At 40.7% G+C, this 27,397-nt stretch overlaps 2 protein-coding genes across 2 annotated transcripts; both read left to right on the forward strand.

The window, feature by feature from the left end:
* Positions 1–4,647: 4,647 nt before the first annotated feature.
* Positions 4,648–16,348, forward strand: LOC113165641 (cytochrome P450 2F2-like). The gene is made up of 11 exons (XM_026365319.1): positions 4,648–4,881; positions 5,874–6,036; positions 6,630–6,782; positions 6,907–7,067; positions 7,336–7,404; positions 7,610–7,714; positions 8,290–8,428; positions 8,520–8,605; positions 9,307–9,408; positions 9,663–9,804; positions 15,594–16,348. Exons 1-11 carry the CDS (start codon positions 4,720–4,722, stop codon positions 15,779–15,781), a joined length of 1,470 nt encoding a protein of 489 aa, XP_026221104.1. The 5' UTR covers positions 4,648–4,719; the 3' UTR covers positions 15,782–16,348.
* An 8-nt stretch (positions 16,349–16,356) lies between these two features.
* Positions 16,357–26,829, forward strand: LOC113165640 (cytochrome P450 2F2-like). The gene is made up of 11 exons (XM_026365318.1): positions 16,357–16,994; positions 17,670–17,832; positions 18,562–18,720; positions 18,955–19,115; positions 19,298–19,366; positions 19,843–19,947; positions 20,106–20,244; positions 20,377–20,462; positions 20,594–20,695; positions 25,016–25,157; positions 25,352–26,829. Exons 1-11 carry the CDS (start codon positions 16,836–16,838, stop codon positions 25,537–25,539), a joined length of 1,473 nt encoding a protein of 490 aa, XP_026221103.1. The 5' UTR covers positions 16,357–16,835; the 3' UTR covers positions 25,540–26,829.
* Positions 26,830–27,397: the final 568 nt, after the last annotated feature.

A 27,397-nucleotide genomic window follows, 5' to 3' on the forward strand; every position in this document is an offset into this window, starting at 1 on the left:
GGAGTTAAGAGCCGCAAACCCACTTTTAAAAGTGTTAAAAGAGTTTTAAAACCTCACTTTTGCTTTTTCAATCATCTCAGTGTGTTTTGGTAATTATATTTTTGTTTAAATATGCTATATATAAATATATGCTGCATTCTTATTATCACTACTCAAATTGTGAAATGTCTCTTACTACAATTCATTTGAATTTGATTCATATCTATGTATTTCAGACACTGACCAACTAGCTTGTTTTCTTCCAGCTGAGAAATAATATGGAAATGTCTACAGTTTGTACATTAGTCCCAAACCAGCTGTAGTCATCATTGGCGTGAACGGCATAAAGCAGGCTCTAGTGACCAAGGCAAATGATTTCTCTGGACGACCCCAAAACACGTTCATAAATGATCCAGAGAAAAGGTAGAAAAGACATGATAGGACACAGGTTGCAGATTTCACTTCAAGATATCTGCATAAAAAGGTTTGCCATAGTGCAGTTTAAGATTTGTTTGTCTTTATTACCACATTAAATCAGATTTTTCATTAGGATTTTTAACACAGTATAGAGTACAGGGTGCAGAGAGCTAGGAAAGGATGAAAACAAGAACCAAACACCTGAGGTAGAAATTATAGGTAGAGTCTTATTTTTTACTATACTGCGAAAAACAAACTGCAGTAAATGGTGTAGTACTTTTCTTTTAATATTAAATATATATATATATATTTAAATAAATATCAGTAATTATCAGGATACGATAATAAACTACATTTGTTCAAAATAAGGTCTCTCGATGACATTTTACTGTATGGTTTCTAAAATGCAAAAAAACAAATTAACAACAGAAAGGGGGAAAAACCTTTTCAGCTATACAGTGCTTCCAGCATTCATGTGTCTGTAGATTGTAGTAAAAACATCAATACATGAATCCACCTCCAATTTGTTGTCAGCTATTTTCTCGCGTCACTGTGTCACAGATGATACATTTTGACAACAGAGATACTTGATTTGGTTGTCATCGACACAAAATGTGGGTGGGATCTGCCACTCAGCTAATATCGTGGTCCAGATGTTACAGTGAATGAACATCTGGTAGCTGCCCATTCAATCAGTCTATGACCACATGATGTGATGTTTTTTACCAGAAAAAAAAAAAAAGCTGCAGAAATCTGTGGTGCTGCCACTCTCCCAGAGACACGGCCCTTAAAAACCAGCACAAGAGAAGGAAGAGTTGCACATTTGGTACGGGCATCTTTACATCCATAAAATCTGCAGTGTTTCACAGTCTTTCCCATGACACTTAAAATTGAGCTCTGGTGAATCCTGTTTCCACTGATCATCCTTAAGATGTTTCTACAACTTCTTCGGTGTCCACCTGTGGGAAATTCAGCTGACTGGACATGACTTGGAAAGGCATACACCTGTCTGTATAATACCTTCTAGATGCATCGTAAAACTAAAAAATTACTTACTTTAATTAATATGGACAATTTTTCTAAAATAGATAAATGATTGTGTAGTTTTGTTTGGGGAAATAGGAAGTCTGTGTGTTGTTGCTGTGGCTCAGCACCGCAGTTAGTTCTCTACATCCTCACCTAAATCACCCCATAATTCACATCCAGCACTAAATGCAAAGCTACGTAGTCCTGCACCTTACAGCAGCTGCTTTCCTTCCCCCTCAGCTGAGTCTTCCAGCTAATACACTACAAACCTAATCTAATCTTTTTCTGCTTCGAGTGAGGCACTAGTGACACAGAAATGTACTTTTTGCCTCTAGCATAAGGTGAAATAGACTGTATCTTAATTAGATTTAAATCAAAAGTTTAATACAGTTATGTTTCAGGTTTGAAACTAAATAAAGCCATATTGAGAGTAGATGAGTTCCTGAAACAAACAGCATGGATCACACAAATTAAAAAACATATTATATGATGTGCAATGTTTACACAATCTGCTCTTTATGTTAACATTTAACACCTCTTGGGGGAGTGGTTCTGGCAGATTATGGCCCTGAGCACAGACATACATCATGCATTCCTGATAAATTGCATTGTAACATAAACACTTTATTTTAACTGTTTATATTGAAAGTGTTGTGGTAAAAGCACAGAGTAGCCGTTTTTTCCTCACAGACACTTCCTCCTTTAACCTCAGCTGCTGTTGCTTTGTGATGTACTTAGACCGCACCTTTCCTGCAATGTCCCTGTGTCTCAGTACTGCATGTGCATGTTCCACTTTCTCCTCTTTGTGCTGTGCACCACACAGTTTTATCTCTAGACCAGTGTCCAGTCAATCAGAAACCAGAAGATATCATATCAGATGATGGTGCAGTGGGGGACGACTAAGTCAATTGGTATCTTCCAGTTTCTGACTGACTGAACACACCTGATCAAGGGAAACAGTAGAATTGTCCACTTCTGCTCCAGATTCATCCAGCACATTTAATCTTCTCTGAGAGTCTGGTTATAAAAACTAAAATCTCTTTTCCAAACAGTTCCTCACTGCTGAAAAATTGCATGGCTTCCAATCTTTTTCTACTATAATGTAATTTGCGTAGTACAGGAAATGGTATTCTGATCCAAATTGACCTGACTGTCAGAACCCTGCCTGGAAGACCAAATGTGTCTATAGCCTACTCTTAAGACCATCTGGTGCCAAAGTAAAGTGTTTTGTATTTTATCTGAAAAAAGAGTAAAAGTAAAAAAGTAAAAAAAATAAAAATAAAAGGCAACATGAATTTGATTGATTTCTGCAACATGTTCAATTTTCCAACAGAAAGCTATACTGTTTGTTACATAGTACAAATGTCTACCTCTACGTCCTTTTTCTTAATTTCCAGACTACACCCCCGTCTATGGGATCACTCAGACTCCCAAACCTTACTACATGAAGGTCCAACTCAGAGCAACTCAGTGAGGTGATCTGCAGGCACACAGCCAACATAATGGAGACTGACCCAGATGAACACAAGCAGGAAATAACTCCACGAAAATAAGAGGTGTGGGTGTTTGTGCTATTGTTATATGCCCACTGTGGACACACACTTGGGAACATGATTTGACGTACTGGAGATGTTTTGACACAGTTGTCTAGTTGTCTATCATAATTTGGTCCTTGCCAACATCATTCCTTACACTTTTCAGTTGCTGCTTAAAATATCTCAGCCCTTGACCGGTGCCATTGTAACAAGACAAGTGTTGTTCAGTTCACCTATCAGTGGCTTCAGTGTCATGAATGATTGGTGTATTGTATTCTGCTTGCATAATCATGTAAACATATCAAAAGTTTCAGCAAGAGCACTAAAACAATGTTTATATTAAACTAATAAAGCCATGTAGTGGCCTAGAAACCTAATGGGGCAACAGAAGAAAGTCCCATTAACCCTAAGCAAGCACCACAGTACTCACTTTAGACCAAACCACAATCTTTCCTAAAACCTAACCAGCTTGTTGTGTGCCTGTCTTTAAGTAAATCTTAACCATATCACACAAATCGTAATGATGACAACTGATATTGCCCTACTGATAGGGACATCAGCTAATAAAATGTGTCAACAATATTTACAATGTAATTCTTGTTTAATTTTGAGAACTCATTGATTTGTTTGAAATTACATTTCATACTTTGAAATGTAACTGATATAAATTTAATTGGGTATAAGTGTACATGAAGGCACTCACTTTGTGTTAAACCTTGTGAAAGAATTCTCAATCAGTTCAAGATGAAAATTTATGAGCAAAGTATTGCAAAGAGTTTAGATCTTTCATGTATCGTGTAAATTCAGTGATTCCCAAAAAATCACAGCGGCTAAAGGCTAAAGATTGAAACCACTGTTTTTCCAATGGGTGTGACCTACAAGATCTGGCACTGTATGAAAACTATTATGCTACATGGGCCCAGGGTATTTTGTTGTCATTTAATGCATCCAAGAGGTCATGCATAAATTCTTTGCACCACCAACTTCTCTAGACCCAAGCTCATATAACGCAGATCGAAAGACAGTGGAATTAGTCAAACAAACTGTGTTTTAGCTTGTCTTCAAGTAAAACTAATGTCAGGTTATTGTGCCAAAGACAGAAAAACACCACCAAGGCTGTTATTAGTAAAAGGTTCCCTCAGCATAACTCACTTGCAAACTACCATTGTATATTTGGATTTTAGGTAATTATTTATGATAAATAACAACTTTACCTTGATCCTAACCTGGTGTGATCACAACAGAATCAACAACTGAATCTCCCAAAGCAATTATTTTACATCATGTGAATGCTAAGTGTATGTGCGACTTTTACCCAGGGATAAGTAGGGATGCATTGGGAGGGAAGGAAGTTGGCAGAGGCAGTGTGATGCTCTGGACAAAAATGTGCTGGAAAATGCTGAGTTTTGGCATTTATGTGGATGTTACTCTATCACACACATAAATTAGACAGAACCTGGGTCAGACAAGACCTGAGCTTCAGGCCTTAATGTCCCTGTTGGTTTTCTGTTTTTTGTTGATTATGGACAAATACAGTATATTAAATTACCGTCTACTTGTCATCACAGCGTTTTTTCTAAGTCTAAAATCTAATTGTGTCTCTTAAAGTGATTCACCTGTCTGTTTGTTCTCATTCACCTTTCATACATAGAACAAAGTACGCTCCAGAAAGGGGCAGGGCTAAGAGCTGAGCCTCTGTTTTAAAGCAATACAGTCAACGAGTCACTCGAGTTCAGCTAAGTTCAGTACAATTCAACCCACCATGTTTGCTACAATCATCCTGCTATGGCTCTGTGTTTGGTTCATCATCCTTCAATTCAAATCCAAAAGGCCCAAGAACTTTCCACCAGGACCCCCTATTCTGCCTGTACTTGGAAATATTTTGAACCTGAGCTTAGAGAACCCACTGAAGGACTTTGAGAAGGTAAGAACATGTTGCTTCACTATGAAAAAAACCTAATGGTGTAAAATCAGATTTTAAATCTTTTCAATGTATGATATATTTCTATGAACAGAGTATTCACAACAGCACTTGTACTGTTTCCATGTGATTACACAATACGGTGTCATTATCTGTACAAAGTTGACTGCCTGTGTACTTGGACCATGCCCAGGTCATGCAAATAGGGAATTTTGTGTCATACACCCATAGAGTGTAAAATGGCAGATCTTCATAAACCAGTGCTTTGTGATCTAGTATTAATTTCAGTCTACAATAGAGCATTCACACCGAATCTCACCCTGTTTGAAAAAAAATTAATTCTTCATTTATTTGAATGTTTGTGATTAGTTTAGTGATTAAGTTAATGTTAAAAAAAATAATTTCTTGAAACAGCAACGTGGTTTTACAGAAACAGTGTCTGGGAGAGACAGTGTCGTCTACAGAGTTCATTATTTTTAAATATTCAAGACAAAAAGAGAAATAGCTGTTGAGTTTTCACAATATAAATTGAAATTAATTAACAGTACAAAGAAGATTAAACTCTATAAGTCCAGAGGGCAATTAGAACCAAATCTAACTTTATATCCAAATAACCACAAGCTCTGTGTTTGGCAATCTCTAAACATAATGACCACTGCTATGTGTCAAGATCAAACATTTTACTGGTTACTGTTAGTGGTAACTGTTAAAGTCATGAGATGACTGCTCCAAGTTGCCTTTCTGACCTTTTATTGCCTCAAGTTCTTTAGATGTTTCAGGGATATCAAGGACTTCAATCAGGGCCCTTAAATATTGGAATGTCCACTTAAAAAGATGAAGGCACACTTATAAAACAGCTCTTCAGTATGTTTTAGTAACTTTATTTTTTTATGTTTTACTATGCTGCATTAATAAAGATTTATTTCTTACAACTTTTTGCATTTTTTTTGTTGCATGTGTTTCTAAAAGTGACGTGTTATCTTGTTCCCTCCCAGCTGAGGAAGTCGTATGGAAATGTTTACAGTCTGTTCATTGGACCCAAACCAGCTGTAGTCATCAATGGAATGAACGTCATAAAGGAGGCTCTAATGACCAAGGCAAATGATTTCTCTGGACGACCCCAAGACCTGTTTGTCAATGACATCACCAAGAGGAAAGGTAGAGGAGTCATGATAAGCCAAAGGGCATAAAATGTATGATCATATGAGAGTGAAGTGGAGGAGTGAGAGTTTCTGTTCCTCATGTTCGGAGGTTCACTGCACCACTCCCCTGCTTTTAGAAACAAGGGCAGCTATTGTTCTGGTAATACAACAACTGTGTGTTTAATTCACAAAGACTTTAGCTAAAAGCTGAGGATAACACTCTTATTTTTATTGTTATTATTACTGCACTACCATTGCAGGCCTCAACTAACTGGTGCTGTTGTTGTTTATACCATGTTTTTTCAGACTTATTATTATTTTTTGGAAATATGCACAAATACAAGCAGATGCAATACTATCCGAATTCTTGTTGACAATATCAGGATTCATCGGGCTCAAATAGTAAAAGAGCACGGAGCATGTCACATCATTTTCACATTCATTCCCCTATGCCTCCTCCTTGCCTGGATAACAGCAGTCATCCATGTGCAACCAGATTTTACCTGACTTTCAGACATTACACTAGACAGCAAAGCTTTGACAAAATGTTACAAAAGATTAACCTTAAACTTATACTGTACGATCTCTGTGTCAACACACCTCTCGTAGGAGTGATTCTAGCAGATTATGGCCCTAGCTGGAGGGAGCATCGTCGTTTTGCTCTGATGACTTTGAGGAACTTTGGTCTGGGGAAAAATTCCATGGAGGAGAGGATTCATGGAGAGATAAAACACATCATTAATACACTGGAAAAGAGCATTGGTATGTAATCTGTAATGTTCCTTTGTATACATGTAATGTTGTGTGAAAGTCTACAATAATAATAATAATAATAATAATAATAATAATAATAATAATAATAATAATAATAATCTATCTCTTACAGGTAAAAGCCTGACCCCACAGGTTATGTTTCATAATGCAGCCTCTAACATCATCTGCCAGGTTCTGTTTGGGACACGCTACGAGTATGATGATGAGTTCATCAGAGTGATTGTTCGCTGCTTCACAGAGAATGCCAAGATCACTAATGGACCATGGACCATGGTGAGTAAGTTCTAGTTTCTGAATATCAACAAGGTCTGAGAGTGAGTATGGGTACAAACTGACTTAATGTCAGCAGAAGATGAAAATGAAGGCACTTTTTTAAGTAGTTATATTGTATCAATTATTTTAAAACTAAAAACCCAGTTTTAGATTGCAAATGAACTTAACTACACCCAGCAGTACTTGTACATATTATCTGTTCCACTTCAAGTCACATATCTGAGGATAAAATTATCTGTTTAAATAAAGTCTTGATCTGTCTTTACAGCTTTATGACTCTGTTCCCATTGTTCGTAAGCTGCCACTCCCCTTCACTAAGGCCTTTAAGAATGCTGAGGTATGTTCACTTGACCTAATTTGATAAAAAATGGGGAATAAATGAACACGATGGGAGCAAAAGAGAAAAAAGATGATATCAACATAAATGGTGTAATGGCTATTGTTTCTCACAGGTATTATAACCAATGCATATACAGTACACTTTGTTAGTGAAAAGAAAAGACAAACAAGTCAATTAACACACATGTTGTCATGTTTGTCAGACTTGTCAGAGCCTTGCAAATCGTTTGGTGACTGAGCACAAGAAAACCAGAGTCCCTGGAGAACCACGCGACTTTGTTGACTGCTATCTGGATGAACTGGATAAGGTGAGTGTGTGTTTATGCAGTAGGAGAAGTTCTGTATTTATGTACAGTATTGAGATACTTTAGTATTATTATTTAACCTTTTACTTCTACTTAACTACAGCTTCATTTTCAGTTGGAAATAATGTACATGTTACTTCGTTACGTTGATCTGCCCCCTGTACATTTCAGTGTGTGATTTTACAGTATTTAAAAAGCAGAGTCTACTTTTGATTCTAGTTTCAGATTGCTGTCACAGGTTTGTTAACGGTTCCACAAATGACCCATTTCATCCCTAAACATCTCACTTTGAAGTGACTGTGAGGCCAAATTAAGTATAATTGTCCAGATTTCTCAGAAGGCAAAGGTTGGTGAAAATAACAAAGAATAGACCCTTAGACTTATCTCAAGTCCTCACATTGGAAACCACTGCTTTATAATGTAACTTATAAATTGATAATCACAGTGTCACAATATAGTCTGCTGTGTGATCATTTATCAGTCACAGAGATGAGACACTTTTTTCATAATATTATATATTATTCAAATAAAAAATTTTATATTTGTTTGTCTTATTACAATTACTGTTGTCTTTCTAGAGAGGCAGTGATGGTTCTTCATTTTCAGAAGAACAACTCATTATGTACGCTCTAGATCTTCACTTTGCTGGAACTGACACTACCTCTAACACCCTGCTCACTGGTTTCCTCTACCTTATGACCAACCCTCATATACAAGGTATGTCTGCATGTGTAAATATGGGTTATAAATATTCCATCTGTATCACATTACTCGATCTGCTACATTCTCCCCTTTCTGTAATTCTCAGAGCGCTGTCAGCAGGAAATAGACAAGGTGTTAGAGGGGAAAGAGTGGGTCGGTTTTGATGACAGACACAACATGCCTTACGTGCAGGTATGTAATAATAAGGATTTCTCATAACAGTTAAAACCTATACACTACTAGTCAAAGGTTTGGAGTCACATACAGTTAGGTTTCGAGATTTTATGATTTTGCCTTTATACAGCACCACAAAGGATTTAAATTAAAACAATCAAGTCCCTAAAAATGGAGGTACTCTGTCTCACATGGCTGTGATCCGTAAATGATAAATGTTATATATTTTATTTTTATAGTATATATTGCGAAACCTTATAAAATAAAGCTGAAAGTCTGCTATTTTATCACATTTTGATAGGTTCTGTCATTGTCCTAATACTTCTGGACCTTACCTAACTGTAAAAGCGATCATGTTTTTGAAAGAAAACTGATTGAACATCAGCTTAATAAAATACAATGAAATACAGAAATACAATGTGACACTGTTAATATTGCAAATGGCCAAGTTTATTAATTTAATAGGACAACTGATTATTAGAAAACCCTTTAGCACTTAACTTAGCATTTAACTTTTTATACAGTTTGTCTTTTTTTTATTTATCAGTAACTCACTCAGATTGATTCCCAGAAAAAACAGTGTCTTAGACTATTTGTACTTTAGTATAAATATTTGAACATGTACATGCTCTTCTGAGTAATGCTTTGAATAAATAAAGTCTTTATATTTGAGTATTGACGTTGTTCTTGACAAAACATATTTGTCATACTTCATCCAGGCTGTGATCCATGAAGTGCAGAGGATAGCCAACACTGTTCCACTCAGCGTCTTTCACTGCACGACCAAAGACACAGAACTGATGGGATATTCTATTCCCAAGGTAAGAAGCAACCTGTGTTGTTTGTTCAAAAATTGGAACAAAGTTGAGCAATTTGGTAATAAACCTCATTGTGGAAACCATTTGTATCAGTGCTGGAAGCACAGGAAGGACAACAAACCCATAACAACGCTGTGAAACTGTGAATACTAATTCACACAAATGCTTCATTTGGTGTTTTAAATGAAGGTAACAGATTAGCCTCTTAGAATTATACTAATGTTTTCTGTCTACCTCTATGCCCCTTTTCCCCCCAGGGTACAATGATTATTCCTAACCTGACATCAGTGCTGAATGAAGAAGGACAATGGAAATTCCCACATGAATTCAACCCTGAAAACTTCCTCAATGACCAGGGAGAGTTTGTTAAACCTGAGGCCTTCATGCCCTTCTCTGCAGGTACATTTTTCTCTGAAGGTTTAATAGGAACCCCTGAAATTGTACCTTTTCTCCTTCGCACAGCTGAAACTCTCCTGGGGGCAACTGAAAACACAAACCTGATATCATAGGATCAAACAGTGATATTTTCACAGTAACTGCAAGTTAACTTTATATTCTCCTATTAAAAACAGATATGAAACAGAACTTAAATATAATTTTGGTGCAAGTTCAAAATTTGCACCAAAATTTCTCCTGTGTGAAACTATTCTAGCACAATCTTTTCACAGAAAGACAATAAATCAACAAAAAGAAATTAATTAAATATTAATTAGTGGTAATAATCCCACACTTTTTCTGTCTTACATACAGTACATTTTAAAGTACTAAGTGTCAGGATTCAGGCCTCATACCTGCCTGTTTGGACATTTTTGTCTCCCCCTTCTGTTTGTTTTCTCCCTTCCTGCACCTCCACCTCCACTCAACCCATGGACTCTTAATTGACTGATTAATTTCACCTGTGTTCCCCTTTTGTTTTATAAGCTTCCCTCAGTCCTTTGTTCTCTGCTGGTTCGTCACGTTGTGTTGTGTGTCATGTTGCATAGTGTCCTCAGCAACTCTGGTTCGTCCATCATCTTCCTCGTTTGTTTGTTGGACTGTTTCCCCACATGTGAGTTTTGTTTGCCTGCGACTGCAGTGATTTTCTGTTGTCACTTTGTATTTTTGGTTTTGGCGTTTGCTCCTGTGTTGCCTTGTCCTCGACAGTAGTTTTCTTTTGTTACTTTTGTATTTTTTAGTCTGTCGGTTTTGTGCTGTGTAGTCCTGTGTTAAGTTAGTCAGTTATTTGTGTGTTTAGTTGTTTTATATTTGTTTACCTGCATTCCTGCGTTGTTTTAGGTTGCTACTTGGTCTGTCGGTTCCTGGTTTTTGTTAGTTCTAATCCACCGTGGTTTTGGGTCTTTTTGTGTTGATACTTTGTTAGTGTTTGTTTGGTTTCCCCGTGTCCCTGCCTTTTGTTTGTAAATAAATATACTTTTGTTTGTACCCGTTTGGTCCCCGTCAGTCCAGTCCCTCACAGAACGAACCAGCCAAAAGCGACCATGGAATCACGCAATTCCACCACTGGTCGCACCGTCCTCCCTCCCTGTCCGTCTTTCATGCACTACGGTGTTTATGAAGACATCCTGAGGGATGAGTATTTAGACCTCCATAGCAGCTCAGCATATGTACTACGGTGTGTGGACATGGCTGACACGTTGGCGTGTGTGGAGGCCATGTGTAGGGCATCAATCAGGGCTTTCAGGGATAAGGAGTACCTGCTAAAATATGTCGAGTTTCGACACTTGGAAGACGCCATGATGGCACGTCTGATTTCGGCCAGGGAACGGTTTTTGTCGGCTCCCCCACCCATTCAGTCCTCCATTGCCAGTCACTCACCCAGTACGTCACCGGTTCCGCCAGTCACCTCTCCTGACCCACTAACCCCTGTTGCTCTGAGCCCTGAAGAAGCTCGCACAGTATATGCAGAGCTGAAGGCTCAGTCGGCTCCAGAGCTAGATCTCCGGTGTGGTGTGTTAGTGAGCCAGTCACCCACCTCATGTGAACCTCACCTTTCCCCTTACTGGGGTTCTCGTCTTGCTCTACGGGTGGAGACCCCAGAGACTACCGTTCACAGCAAGCGCCGACGTCCCCGTCAGCGACGGAGGGCCTCCCAGGCTCCTGTGTCGGCAGTGTATGTGGCTCCGGGTGCAGTTGCCACAGCAGCCCGGGGCTCAGTCCAGGTTTGTGCGCCAGTTCTTGCTAGGGGTGCAGCCAATACTGTTTTATTTGGTGGTACAACTGATGCTGCCTCAGTTAGAGGTCCTGCAGCCGATGCTGCGGTTTTTGTTTGTCCTGGTCCTGCAGCCGATACTACGGCTCTTGTTTGTCCTGGTCCTGCAGCCGATGCTGCTTTAGTTGGTCCTGCAGCCGATGCTGCTTTTGTCTGTCCTGGTCCTGCAGCCGATGCTGCGGATTTTGTTTGTTCTGCAGCCGAAGCTGCTTTAGTTGGTCCTGCAGCCGATGCTGCTTTTGTTTGTCCTGCTCATGCAGCCCATGCTGCTGGTGATGGCCCCGCAGCCCATGCTGCTAGCGTTTGTTGTGCAGCCGCTGCGGCTTTTGTTGGCCCCGCGGCGGCCCTCGTCGCAGCCGTTGCTGCCGCATCAGCCTCTTCAGTTCCTGTCGCCTCATCAGCCTCTTCAGTTCCTGTCGCCTCATCAGCCTCTTCAGTTCCTGTCGCCTCATCAGCCTCTTCAGTTCCTGTCGCCTCATCAGCCTCTTCAGTTCCTGTCGCCTCATCAGCCTCTTCAGTTCCTGTCGCCTCATCAGCCTCTCAGTTCCTGTCGCCTCATCAGCCTCTTCAGTTCCTGTCGCCTCATCAGCCTCTTCAGTTCCTGTCGCCTCATCAGCCTCTTCAGTTCCTGTCGCCTCATCAGCCCCTTCAGTTCCTGTCGCCTCATCAGCCCCTTCAGTTCCTGTCGCCTCATCAGCCCCTTCAGTTCCTGTCGCCTCATCAGCCTCTTCCGTTCCTGTCGCCTCATCAGCCCCTTCAGTTCCTGTCGCCTCATCAGCCTCTTCAGTTCCTGTCGCCTCATCAGCCCCTTCAGTTCCTGTCGCCTCATCAGCCCCTTCAGTTCCTGTCGCCTCATCAGCCTCTTCAGTTCCTGTCGCCTCATCAGCCTCTTCCGTTCCTGGTCCCTCATCAGCCTCTTCCGTTCCTGGTCCCTCATCAGCCTCTTCCGTTCCTGGTCCCTCATCAGCCTCTTCCGTTCCTGGTCCCTCAGCTGCCTCTTCCGTTCCTGGTCCCTCAGCTGCCTCTTCCGTTCCTGGTCCCTCAGCTGCCTCTTCCGTTCCTGGTCCCTCAGCTGCCTCTTCCGTTCCTGGTCCCTCAGCTGCCTCTTCCGTTCCTGGTCCCTCAGCTGCCTCTTCCGTTCCTGGTCCCTCAGCTGCCTCTTCCGTTCCTGGTCCCTCAGCTGCCTCTTCCGTTCCTGGTCCCTCAGCTGCCTCTTCCGTTCCTGGTCCCTCAGCTGCCTCTTCCGTTCCTGGTCCCTCAGCTGCCTCTTCCGTTCCTGGTCCCTCAGCTGCCTCTTCCGTTCCTGGTCCCTCAGCTGCCTCTTCCGTTCCTGGTCCCTCAGCTGCCTCTTCCGTTCCTGGTCCCTCAGCTGCCTCTTCCGTTCCTGGTCCCTCAGCTGCCTCTTCCGTTCCTGGTCCCTCAGCTGCCTCTTCCGTTCCTGGTCCCTCAGCTGCCTCTTCCGTTCCTGGTCCCTCAGCTGCCTCTTCCGTTCCTGGTCCCTCAGCTGCCTCTTCCGTTCCTGGTCCCTCAGCTGCCTCTTCCGTTCCTGGTCCCTCAGCTGCCTCTTCCGTTCCTGGTCCCTCAGCTGCCTCTTCCGTTCCTGGTCCCTCAGCTGCCTCTTCAGTTCCTGGTCCCTCAGCTGCCTCTTCAGTTCCTGGTCCCTCAGCTGCCTCTTCAGTTCCTGGTCCCTCAGCTGCCTCTTCAGTTCCTGGTCCCTCAGCTGCCTCTTCAGTTCCTGGTCCCTCAGCTGCCTCTTCAGTTCCTGGTCCCTCAGCTGCCTCTTCAGTTCCTGGTCCCTCAGCTGCCTCTTCAGTTCCTGGTCCCTCAGCTGCCTCTTCAGTTCCTGGTCCCTCAGCTGCCTCTTCAGTTCCTGGTCCCTCAGCTGCCTCTTCAGTTCCTGGTCCCTCAGCTGCCTCTTCAGTTCCTGGTCCCTCAGCTGCCTCTTCAGTTCCTGGTCCCTCAGCTGCCTCTTCAGTTCCTGGTCCCTCAGCTGCCTCTTCAGTTCCTGGTCCCTCAGCTGCCTCTTCAGTTCCTGGTCCCTCAGCTGCCTCTTCAGTTCCTGGTCCCTCAGCTGCCTCTTCAGTTCCTGCTCCCTCAGCTGCCTCTTCAGTTCCTGGTCCCTCAGCTGCCTCTTCAGTTCCTGGTCCCTCAGCTGCCTCTTCAGTTCCTGGTCCCTCAGCTGCCTCTTCAGTTCCTGGTCCCTCAGCTGCCTCTTCAGTTGCAGCCACCTTGATTGCCGCAGTCACCGCTGCTCTGGTGTCAGCTGCTGATCTGGTCCCTGCAGCCGCCACTGCTCCAGTCCGGTTCCCAGGCGGGTCGACGCAGAGGCCGCCGCCGCCGTCGCCGTCTCTCCTCAGCCGGCACTCCAGACGCCGTCGCATCCGCCCGGCGCTCCTCAGCCGGCACTCCAGACGCCGTCGCATCCGCCCGGCGCTCCTCAGCCGGCACTCCAGACGCCGTCGCATCCGCCCGGCGCTCCTCAGCCGGCACTCCAGACGCCGTCGCATCCGCCCGGCGCTCCTCAGCCGGCACTCCAGACGCCGGAGCATCCGCCCGGCGCTCCTCAGCCGGCACTCCAGACGCCGGAGCATCCGCCCGGCGCTCCTCAGCCGGCTTCCGCTTCGCAGTCCCGAGGTTCTTCGGTCTGCGGCTCTCCTGCCGCCTCCCGGCCGTCCGCCCGAGGCTCCGCCTTCTGGTTCGTCGCCTCCCGGCCGTCCGCCCGAGGCTCCGCCTTCTGGTTCGTCGCCTCCCGGCCGTCCGCCCGAGGCTCCGCCTTCTGGTTCGTCGCCTCCCGGCCGTCCGCCCGAGGCTCCGCCTTCTGGTTCGTTGTCTCTCCAGTCCTGTTCGCCGCCTCCTGGCCGTCCGCCGGAGGCACTGCTGGTCCGTTTGCCGCCTCCTGGCCGTCCGCCGGAGGCACTGCTGGTCCGTTTGCCGCCTCCTGGCCGTCCGCCGGAGGCACTGCTGGTCCGTTTGCCGCCTCCTGGCCGTCCGCCGGAGGCACTCCTGGTCTGCTGCTCCCGGTCCCTCCACCGGGCCTCCCTCCGCCCACCCGGTCTGGTGTTTCGGGCCCTCCTCCGGGCCTCCCTCCTCCCGCCCGTCCTCGTTTGTTTGTGGCCGTCTGGTATCCGCCCCTTGCCGGGGGGGTCCTGTCAGGATTCAGGCCTCATACCTGCCTGTTTGGACATTTTTGTCTCCCCCTTCTGTTTGTTTTCTCCCTTCCTGCACCTCCACCTCCACTCAACCCATGGACTCTTAATTGACTGATTAATTTCACCTGTGTTCCCCTTTTGTTTTATAAGCTTCCCTCAGTCCTTTGTTCTCTGCTGGTTCGTCACGTTGTGTTGTGTGTCATGTTGCATAGTGTCCTCAGCAACTCTGGTTCGTCCATCATCTTCCTCGTTTGTTTGTTGGACTGTTTCCCCACATGTGAGTTTTGTTTGCCTGCGACTGCAGTGATTTTCTGTTGTCACTTTGTATTTTTGGTTTTGGCGTTTGCTCCTGTGTTGCCTTGTCCTCGACAGTAGTTTTCTTTTGTTACTTTTGTATTTTTTAGTCTGTCGGTTTTGTGCTGTGTAGTCCTGTGTTAAGTTAGTCAGTTATTTGTGTGTTTAGTTGTTTTATATTTGTTTACCTGCATTCCTGCGTTGTTTTAGGTTGCTACTTGGTCTGTCGGTTCCTGGTTTTTGTTAGTTCTAATCCACCGTGGTTTTGGGTCTTTTTGTGTTGATACTTTGTTAGTGTTTGTTTGGTTTCCCCATGTCCCTGCCTTTTGTTTGTAAATAAATATACTTTTGTTTGTACCCGTTTGGTCCCCGTCAGTCCAGTCCCTCACAGCTAAGTGATAATAGTATTGTGAAAATCTTAAGGACATAAAAAAAACTGAACTATACAGATTGTATTGTATCACACCTGCATTAGCAATCACAAGTAGGTTTGATCAAACTGTTCTAGACAACGCTGAGGTCTATTTATGTCTCAGGTCCTCGTATGTGTCTTGGAGAGGGTCTGGCTCGTATGGAGCTCTTCCTCATCACGGTGACTTTGCTGAGGAAGTTCAAGTTCATCTGGCCTGAGGATGCAGGAGAGCCAGACTACACACCAGTCTATGGGGTCACTCTGACTCCCAAACCTTACTACATGAAGGTCCAACTCAGAGCAACTCAATGAGGTGATCTGGAGGCACACAGGGGAAAACAATGGTGACTTTGACAAAAACAAATACAGACAAATACCTAATTGATTTTGGAAACAGGTTTCTACAAAGTAATGTCAAGTAAACAAAAATATGTAAGCTGAAATCAGGTATATATATCAACTGTCACAGGATATACCTCTGAATCTTAAAACCTGCCCAGCTAACAGGTTACACAGTTCTGCACTCCCAAGTGTCCAAAAATAAAATTATGACTTCATAATTCTATTACACTCTTTGTTAGATAACTTAATAAACATTTCTCATTATGTCTGTTGGCAATAAGTACTGTGTAGAGGAAGGAAATGTGTTGAGACTGTTGCACCTTGGATTTAGCTTTCTTTATGCCAATCTTAAAAGGTCTGTTTCATGTTTACTGCTGAACATATTGTATTCTCTACTGTGTTGGAGAGTTACATATGATTAGAAGCAAATCCTTATTATATAAAAGCATACAAGCCCAATAAACCTGGTTTTATTCTATTCTTTCTATTCTATTTTGCAGCCAGAAAAAAAAAAAAAACAAGTAAAAAAAACAAACAGAGTTAAGTCATCATTGGTTTGTAAAACCGTCGTGGTTTGTTCATCGTCAGACTTTGCCTGACTTAGCACAATATAATTAAAGGGTATAATTGACTCTCTCACACTGGCTTGTTTCTACAATAGAGGGAAATAACAGACAAGAGAACAGAAGGTTAATAGTGCCCTCCAGTGGAGCATCAAGTTAATGTTTGTAATGAACACTGTTTAATATAGTCTATATATGACCTGGACCTGACCTCTATCTTAAAATAATTATTTATAGAAGAATCTTTTATAGGAACATTAAAGGTGAGGTAAACTTGTGGGGTCTCCTAAATTTAAATAACCCTTATTTATTTAATTGCTGATCAAAGTCGAATCAGTTAACAAGTGACTGACCCAATGCAGTAAGCCAGCAGGTCAAATAACTGGGCAAAAGTCCGTTTGTAAAGCTAATATAAAGGAGAGACAACATGAAAATAAGTTGATCAGAGTCACAGGTTCATCATGTATGCATTTGTGGCTCTGTTTTTGGCTGCTCTGCTCTTCCTGTTCCTCTTTCGGACACACAGGGCTAAAAACTTCCCTCCAGGACCCCGACCCGTTCCCATCCTTGGAAACTTGCTACACCTAAATCTGGAGAATCCCATTGCAGATCTGAAGAGGGTAACGTTAATGGATGATACCACAAGAAGATAATTGCTATATTTATATACTGAAAACTTGTTCTGTTGGATTTCTAAGATTAAACAACCAAAATTACATCAATTCTTTAAACTGCCAGTCATTTATTTTACATACTGCAGAGTGAGATTTGTGCTTTTGCTCTGCATTTTTCTACATTTACACTACTGTTCAAAGGTTAGAAAACATAGTTACATTCGTTTTGAATGAAAGATTTTGTAACATGAAATTGATCAGAAATACAGTGTAGACACTGTTAATGCTGGTAATGACTAATGTATCTGGAATAGCTACATGAGTCTAGAGAGGCGCATTATCAGTAAACATTAGTTTTTCCCATGTGTCCAAATGGTACATTGCGTTTGCTGAAGCTTTTCTATGTAAAAAATGTTTCTGTTGCTCTGACTATCTAATTCACTGAGCACTTTACCCAGAAAGGACAAAGAGCTCGTATTCTCATCTAATCTCAATTATTTGCCACCATTGAAAGCTAGAGGAATGGTATAAATGAGAACTTGTTCTAAAAAAATATGTAACAAAGTGTATATCTAGAAATTGGAATTGGGAAATAGTTTGTTAATTAACTCATTACATTGGCTGCAGTTGCAGAAATGTTATACGAGTGTCACTAATTAGCAATTATTTCTTTGTCACCAGTTGACCAAACAATACGGTAATGTCTACAGCCTGTTTATTGGTTCCAGGCCAATGGTCATCATTAACGGGCTCCAGGCCATGAGAGAAGCCCTGGTCACTAAAGCTGCTGACTTCTCTGGCAGATCAAAAGACCTAATGATGAATCATATTCTTCAAGTAAAAGGTACCTTTGTGTATCTTTAATGTAACATAATGTAATGCAACGTGCCTGACAAATGTGATGTTGTCCAGAAAAATCTGGGCTTTTTTATACATCTATGAACATGTCTGTACAAACTAAATTAACAAGTATAAATCTGTTTTAGTTTTTATTTGATATTGAGGCACCAAAGAGGCAGATAGGACAAAGGATACAACATGCAGCAATGGTTCCAATCGGGTCTTCAGCCAGGGACATTGGTGTTGTGAGGCAGGCACTGTAATAATCTGAATTGCCCTGATAATATAGTTGTCCATCCTCAAAATACAGTCAATACTATATGAAACTTTCACTATAAGGTTTTACATTATCACTCATCACTTCTTTTTATGTTCAGGATTTCATTGTACACATAAAAAGTGGAGAAAGGGTGACTCTAAAGTGCTGACAAATCAATAAGACTTTATTTGCAGAATCAAGGTGAACTTATGTTCAAGTCTGTAGCAACACAACAAGCAGCTAAACAAAAGTTTTGAATCTATATACAGTATTCAAAAATTCCTACTGTCACTCTAAAACATACTGATCGTACAGAACAGTGCACTCACTATTGCCGACTGACAACACATTGTTCTACACATTTAAAGGACATGGTTTCCTGAAGAACAGCAGGCTGCTGTGTCCTTTCTTTTGTATAAAAAACCATTCAGTGCATTTAAAAATGTACTTAAAAGTAAAACATTTTGCATGCAGCACCTGGAGTGATTCTAGCAGATTACAACCCTGTTTGGAGAGAACAACGGCGCTTTGGTCTAATGACGCTGAGAAACTTTGGGCTAGGAAAACACTCTATGGAGCAAAGGATTCTGGTAGAAGTTCATCACCTTATCAAACATCTGGAGCAGAGTGCAAGTATGCCCACTTTACCAACAGGACACAGGGATTGTTTGTTATATGGCTAAACATTAATATTGAGAAGGACCTCATGGTCGTCTGAATTCTGTGCTGAAACTTGAACAATCTAATCAATGTATATATTCAAATCATTTTCTTTTATTAGATTGTTGGGCATATCTTATCATATAAGGATTAGAATCTTTGTGACTGTGTTTGGCTCAAATATCACTGTTCATCTTGTTTTCCCAGGTAAGACCATCTGTCCCCATGTGCTGTTCCACAGCGCAGCTTCTAATGTCATCTGCCAGGTCCTGTTCGCTAAGCACTTCAACTATGATGACGAGTTCATGAAGTCTCTCGTTGTTGCTTTTCTTGACACCGGAAAACTAATCAATGGGTTCTGGGGTTTGGTGAGTCAGTTTTATTAAACAAAAACATTATTTACAGTGATTACTGCGATTAAAAATATTAAATTTAGGTATAGGATAAATTGCTGGTGAATTATGTTGTAATGTAAATGTATTTAATCAGTATATTTTGTCTGGATAAACTATATGAACACCAAAACATATCATATTTCTCACTGATACAGATTTATGACTCTATGCCCATGCTGCGCAACCTGCCTCTGCCCTTTCAGAGAGCCTTTAAGTTGTTCACGGTACGTTTTATAGAATTTTGATTTAAAAGTCTGGCAAACAGTCATGAAATGATGTTTTCTTTACACAGGTAATTGTTCATTGAGTGTAGTTGATTAGTCCCTGGTAATATTTATAGTCAAGGCCAACTGGAATATCAAAATAACCAGGTAGAACTGAGACTGTACTACATCAAAGTTGTTGGAGTTCAACAGAATTGAACATAAACAATGTCTATGGTGATTCTTGGCACTACAGTATACAAGAGAGAACCTCAAGTCCTTGAAAGACAAAATGACTCCTAACAGATTTTGCTCAGTTATGGTTATTCAGCATTTTCTGTCCATGGAAACATCATCTAGAATATATGGATGTTTAAAAGAAAGAAGGAAATAACGAAAGTATCAAAGGAAATACCTCAACATTTACATAAAATCATGTTTTCAAAACATTATGAACCTTTTTTTTTTTTATTTCACCACGCCTTTTGTCTTGTTAGACCGCACGTGAAAAACATGCAGAGATTTTGGCTGAGGATAAAAAGACCAGAGTTCCTGGTAAACCGAGACATTTTATGGATTGCTACCTGGATGAATTAGAGAAGGTTTGTGCATCATTTTATTTTAATTCTAGATAATGAACTGTGCACATTTATCAGTGATATTATTACTGGAGTGCTGTCTTGAGATGCAAGATGAATTTTCTGTCAATAAAGTATTGTGTCATATTTACTCACTCTTTCTCTCTTGTCTGCCTGCATAGAGAGGAGATGATGGCTCATCATTTTCTGAAGACCAGCTTGGTGCGTTTATTATGGATCTTCACGCTGCTGGAACTGACACGACTGCCAACACACTGCTTTCTTTCTTCCTCTACCTTATGAATTATCCACAGATACAGGGTATTATCTGTTTATCACCTTGATATTTGTTTTAAATAAGTAAAAGTGATCCACAGAAAATCCTCTTATGAACAATACAAATACACATTTAATTCCCTCTTCTCATGCTGGTTTTCTCTTTGTATTCCTCAGAGCGCTGTCAGCAGGAAATAGACAAAGTTCTGGATGGGAAGGATGACGCCAGTTTTGAAGACAGACACCAAATGCCCTACGTGCAGGTATAATGATGATTGTATTGTACTTATACTTACATTGCATTTTAATTTTAATATGCTGTGATGTAAAATATTTTGTATTCAACTCTGAGATGATACAGTGCAAAAATGTAAGAGCTGCTTCTCTTATGCAGGCTGTCATTCATGAGATTCAGAGGGTGGCTAACACTGTTCCTCTTAGTTTTTTCCACTGCACGACTAAAGACACAGAACTATTGGGATATTCTATTCCACGGGTAAGTCAAGAATTTAGTTTGTCTTGGTACAAAAAACATACAATAAGCACTTGCAAGTGAAACCTACTTAAATGAAAGTAGTATGCAACTTTTCATTCAGTTTAATTTGCTTTATTTATATAGTGCCAAATCACAACAAAAGTCATCTCATTGCATTTTACAGTGTAAGGTTTAAAACCTTAAAAAGTGTATATAGAAAACCCAACAATCCCACTTAAGTAGCACTAGGCAACAGGAGAGGAAAAATGTCCTTTAACAGAGTAAACCTCAAGCAAAACCATGCTTAGGGTAGGCGGCCATCTGCCTCGAACGGTTGAGGTGAATGGAAAGAGAAGAGGCAACAAGAAGCAACAAAAACACTGAGTAGGTTGGGAGGGACAGTAACTGCACCTTGCAAACATACAGCTCGGAGGCGGAAAAATGCAGACAAAGGGGGACAGAGAGGAGAAAACACAACTATGGAAGAAAGAAGACAAAAAGTAAATCACTGGTGGCATAAAAGTGGAGAGAGGAAAGGAAATAAGCTCAGTATATTAACAGGGGTCCTGCAGCAGACTCGCAAAGAGATCGATCAGAGTCACCTGACACAGCTATAAGCTTTATCAAGATGAAAAGTTTTAATTCTCATCTTAAAAGTAGAGAGCATGTCTGCCTTCTGAACCTGAACTGGGAGCTGGTTCCACACGAGGGGAGTTTGATAGCTAAGGCTCTGCCTCCCATTCTACATTTGGAAACTCTACAAACTACAAGTAGCCCTGCTCTTTGAGAGCGAAGTGTTCTGCTGGGATAATATGGTACTAAGATGTCTGTAAGATAAGATGGAGCTTGATTATGAAGTGCTTTATATGTGAGGAGAAGGATATTTTACAGGGAGCCAATGGATGATATCTCTTGCTAATTCCATTTGGATTAACTGGAAGATTTTTAAGGAGGTATTGGGGCATTCTATTAGTAGTGAATTACAGTAGTCCAGTCTTGAAGTAAAAGTAGAGGTCTGTTGTGGTGTAGAAGAAGCTGAGCCGAAAGGTGAAGCTCTTGATTTACCAGTCAATCTATGTTCCTATTCTTACCTGACCTTGAGCTCTGGGTCCTCTGGGCCCTCCAAGGCAACCGTTCTGGACATATTCCACCAAAAGAAGGCCCTGGGATGATCCCGAGACACATGTCTCTTAACTGACCTGGGATCACCACAGTATTTTCCTGGAAGAGCTGGAGGTGATTTCTAGGGAGAGGGAAGGCCCAGCCCCGGATAAGCGGAAGACGATGCATGGATGGGTGGATGGATGGTCTTTCAGACAGGATGCTCCTGATTTTAGCAATATTCCTGAGATGTAAGAAGGCAGTTCTAGAGATTTCTTTTAGGTATAAGGAAAAGGAGAACAGCCCTTTTCAAGTTTATTCACAAATTCTCTATTAGATTGAGGTCTGGGCTTTGACTCAGCCACTCCAGAACATTCACCTTATTGTCGGGCCGACTGAATAACAGTCCTCCAGGATTGTCCTATATTTTGCCACATTCATCTTACCCTCTGCCTTAACAAGCCTTCCAGGGCCAGCTGCCGAGATGCATCCTCACAGCATGATGCTGCCACCACCTTGTTTGTTGGGATGGTGTGTTTGTGGTCATGTGCTGTGTTTGGTGTTCGCCAAACATAGCGTCTTGTCTGATGGACAAAAACACCATTTTGGTCCCATCAGACCAAAGAACCCTCTTCCACTGGACCATGGAATCTTTCACATGCCTGTTGGTGGACTCAATTTGTGATTTAACATGGGTTTTCTTCAACAGTGGTTTTCTCCTTGCCTACTCTCCCAAAGCTTTGACTGGTGCAGAACCCAGGCAACAGTTGTTGTATGTACAGTCTCTCCTATCTCAGTTGCTGAAGCTTGTAACTCCCAACTAGGAGTAGTTATCTGTGTGTTAGTGGCCTCTCTCACTAGTCTTTCCTGAGCACAGTCACTCAGTTTGTGTGGACAGTCTGTTCTAGGCAGATTTAGACATGTACTAAATCTACTAGCACCAAATAACTGGACCTCTGTTGTCATTTTAAAGGGGGTGAATATTAATGCAAAAACTGATTTCACCAAGGCGATGAATACTTTTTATAGGCACTGTATCTTTGAGAATTTAGGACCAAATTGAATAACTTTTGTCTTGTCTGAACTATGGAGCAGAAAATTAGATGGCATCCAGGCCTTTATGTGTTTTAAGCATGCTTGAAGTTTAACTAATTGATTATTTCTATCTAGTTTCATAGATAAATATAGCTGAACTATAGCTAATATAGCTAACCCTGCGTAGCAATGAATATTGACAGAGCATTTCCTAATAACATTGCCTAAGAAATGAATTGGTCCAAGTCCCAAATCCTGTCGAACTCTGTAACTAACTTTTGTGTTCATCAAAGACTCATCATTAACATGCATAAACTGGAAGCATTTTCAGATAAACATCTACTTTAGGGTAATTGGAAAAACTATTACATGAAACTGAGAAATATCAGAGTGTGGTTGAAAAAGCAGTGGAGTCTAGTAGTGAATTAAATGTAGAGGTAGCTATTGTTAACATCTACATCTTACTTACTGGCATAGTAATAGGAGTGTAATAGTGATAGGAAACCTGATAATTCAATTAAAAACTCTTTTTTGGCTAAGAGAAGCTAAGAGTGAGGCTCTCAAATGAAGTAAAACGATTAAAACAATGTTAGGTCTATGGTTGAATAATAAGCTTGAGTGGAAGATTCACCTTGATCTGTGCTTTCAGAAACATGATAATTAATATGCCTTAGATCATATGTGTCAAACTCACGGCCCGCGGGCCACATCCGGCCCAGCGTGTAATTATATCATTTCTATATTATTATTATTAATGGCCCGGCGATATGAAGCGCTGGTAACACAAGAAACTACAGATCCCATAATGCAGCGCTTCAGCTGCCTTGCCGAACACATTCCACGTTAATCAAGTCTAGTTTATGATGCTGCTAGTTATTATGAAGCTGGTCCTCACGATGCCAAGTAATGTTGAACCATATCGTTACAGCGGTGTTCAGAAATACGCACTTTGCTGATAAACCGAGTTCTCACAGAGCTTTGCAGATTCAGATGGAGCTGATTGAGCTGCAGTGTAATGACTGAAGGTAAAGTAGGACACTGCAGGGCTGCACAGTTTATTCACTCCATTCCCGCAGAAATGTCCCAGCTCCCTCCACATGAGGCTCGAACCTTGTTTATGTTTAGTAGCACAAATCTTAGTGAGAAGCTCTTCTCAGTGATGAAGACTAACAAAACAGCACACAGGAGTCGTCTCACTGGTGAGAACCTGCAGTCCATCCTGAGAATCTCCACAACACAGAACCTCACAACAAATATAAACTTGTTGACAAAAACAGATGCAGCTCTGATAAAATGACATAAGAGCAAAGACTGAATGATTTGATTTGTTATTGCTGAAAAGCACAAATTTTATTTATATTTCCAGGTTTTGTTATGCAGCATGTTCACATTTTGAATTAGTATAATTTTGGCAGGATATATTTTTATGGAGAGCAAAATCTTTTGGGATATTTAAAATTTAAGTTTATTTTTTATATAAAATCACATAGGATTAAAGTAATTTTGGATATTTGTTCTTTTAATGTTTACTTTATTTCTAACTTAATATATATAATATCTAATTTAGAGAGGATATATTTCTGTAGAGAGCAAAATATAAGTTTTTTAAGGTTTATGTTAAAAAAAAGTTAAGTTTTAAAAATTTTTTTGTGCTCAATAAATGTTTATCCTGTTCGGCCCGCGACCTAAAATGTGTTTTGAATTTTGGCCCCCTGTGCAATTGAGTTTGACACCCCTGCCTTAGGTAATCATATTATTATGTCACAATGGCTCATTTAGGATGACATATTCTTCCTGCTGCAGTTGGATTTCAGAAAGACAAAATAAATGTATTTTATGGTCACATATTTTGTTCTTTAAGAGGAGTCGTCTTTAATTTTATTAAGTTCTTATGAATTACTCCTCTTGGTTGTTTTTTGATATATATATAATTTAGATGGTCCGGGAGCAGACGTTGTCTCTATGGGAGCTTGATAGTTTTTAGTTTTGAAACTAGAAAGGCTTTCAATACTGCGTCTCTGCGTCCTGGGCTCCACTCTAAATTGTTAACATTGGGATAGTCTCAGACTATCAACCATGTTCAACAAACGGCAGCTGCAGACATGTCACCATAATGGCAGTTGAAAGTTTATGTTTTTCCAAAACAGTTAGAAGCATTAGATTACATAAAAAATATTTGTTGTTGTTGGTTTGTTTGTTCTTTAGGGAACCATTATCATTCCCAATCTGTCCTCAGTGATGTTTGAGGAGGGACAGTGGAAATTCCCCCATGAATTCAACCCTGAAAATTTTCTCAATGAGAATGAAGAGTTTGTGAAACCGGAGGCCTTCATTCCTTTCTCTGCAGGTGCATGAATATATATATATATGTATATATATATATATATATATATATATATATATATATATATATATATATATATATATATATATATATATATATATAATAACAGGACAAAAATATCAGCATGTTGAAGAATATCTATGAAACTTTCATTCTTCACTTTTTTAATCTAATGTCATTGGTATTTTAAAACACAGGCCCTCGTATGTGTCTTGGAGAGGGTCTGGCTCGTATGGAGCTCTTCCTGTTTGTGGTGACTCTGCTGAGGAAGTTCAAGTTCATCTGGCCTGAGGATGCAGGAGAGCCAGATTACATCCCTCTTTTTGGGATTACGCAGACCCCCAAACCCTATGGCATGAAGCTCCAGCTCAGAGGAACTGCCTGATGGGTTGTGACCCAGGAAGAGACCCACTGTAACTGGCGTACTGTAGTATTAAATAAGAACCAATAAAAAACTACCTTTCAGCATAAAACCAGTTGTAATGTTAAGAAAACTCTGGTCTGACTCTGTTCTATAAAAGCTTGTGAGCTTGTTGTTTTGGTTTTACAGACCTAATCCTTAATTGTTGACAGCTGTTTAGATTTTTTTTAATTGCAGACAGACACAGTTTGCTTCTATCAACTTCGTATAGAGTACATCTTTAATAAGAATTACTACTGTACAATTACTATTTAAAAACAGTCAACATGTTTCATTTAGTTGGGCAAATTAATGCAACTTTGATTTTCTTAACATCATTTACATGTACATACAACTAACCCTTTTGCATAGTAAGATATTTAAAATTTAGCAACCAATCATAAAGTCACTGAAACTAGGCCAGATCCCAGACTGTCATCAAACACAAAATGCAATATGCACTATAATACACAGCAAAACACAATTTCTTATTCAACAACTTCAATGTGGACTTTCAATATAGCAGCAACATAGGTAAATATCTAGCAAATCAACTACAACATAAATATTATGTATTACATTGATTATTCAAATAATAAATTGCACTAAATGTCTACTCTCTGTTTCAGATTTTGGTTTTGCCTGCATTTATAGTTAAGAGGTGTAACCAATATGCAAACCAGAGTGTTGTCTGTGGGTGAAAAACAAGCAACTGTGAAGAAGCTGAGAGAAGATGGAAAATCAATCAAAGCCATTGAACAAACACTGGCCATAGCCAGTACAACCAACTGGAATGTCCTGAAGAAGAAAGAAACCACTGGTGTAACAGACGTCACATGGGTAGACTAAGGAAGATAACAGTAGCTGACGACAGAAACGTGAGAACTGTGAAGAAAGAACCTCAAACAACTGTTAGTACCAAAACTGATTTGGAGATCCTTTGTCATGCAGCAAGAAAATGACCCAACACATACTGCCCCAAAAACAGCAAAAGAGTTCATCAGGGGTAAGAATACAATACAAACAACTGAAAGAGGCTGCAGTGGAAGCCTGGTAGAGAAACAATATAGAAGAATGCAAATGTTTGGTGATGTCAGTGGGTCATAGGCTTGATGTAGTTATTGCAAGCAAAAGATTTGCAAGAAAATATTAAGTCTTATTCACTTGAATCTATTTTAAGTCTGTTTCAATGCTTTTGCACACATGAAAAATGGGCAGGTTCAAACGAAAGGTTCGATCTTTAAAGTTGTGTATCAGATCCAGATATAAACACCTGGAAATAAAAGCTGAAATGTTGATATTTTGTCTCATATTTAGCTTTTGATGCCAAACCCAAATGTTTTTGGTCTACAGTAAAAATAAAGGAAGTGGCCTCACTGTTCCAATACATTTGGCACAGAGTGGACCCTCATAAATCTAACGTGCTACACAGTTCTTCACTTACAGTTCATCTGTTTTTTCTCCTGGAGCATCTTTAATCTAGGGAAATAATACACAAGATAACAGAAGGTTAGTGGTGACCTCAAGTGTATCTTTGCTAACTTTAAAATGAAAAGAACTTAATACTATATATACATGCATTACATAATTTTGTCTGTTTCATTTTCCAGACAAACCTAATACGTAAATAATATCCACCTTAGTCTGAAGATCACGTCATTTTTTTAGCCATCCAAGAGCAATTGTAATGTAGCTGTGGTGGTTTAAAAAATGACCCAAATTAGGAAGAAATGTGTTGAGTCTTATTCAAAAATAGGTATTTTTTGTGTGAACTGTGTTCTAGTAATTTTGCAGTGAGTACTCACTAAATGTTGACCATTAGCTTTGTTTTGTGTGTTTTAGG

Source organism: Anabas testudineus, chromosome 6, assembly GCF_900324465.2.
Source record: "Anabas testudineus chromosome 6, fAnaTes1.2, whole genome shotgun sequence".
Classification (NCBI taxonomy): Eukaryota; Metazoa; Chordata; class Actinopteri; order Anabantiformes; family Anabantidae; genus Anabas; species Anabas testudineus.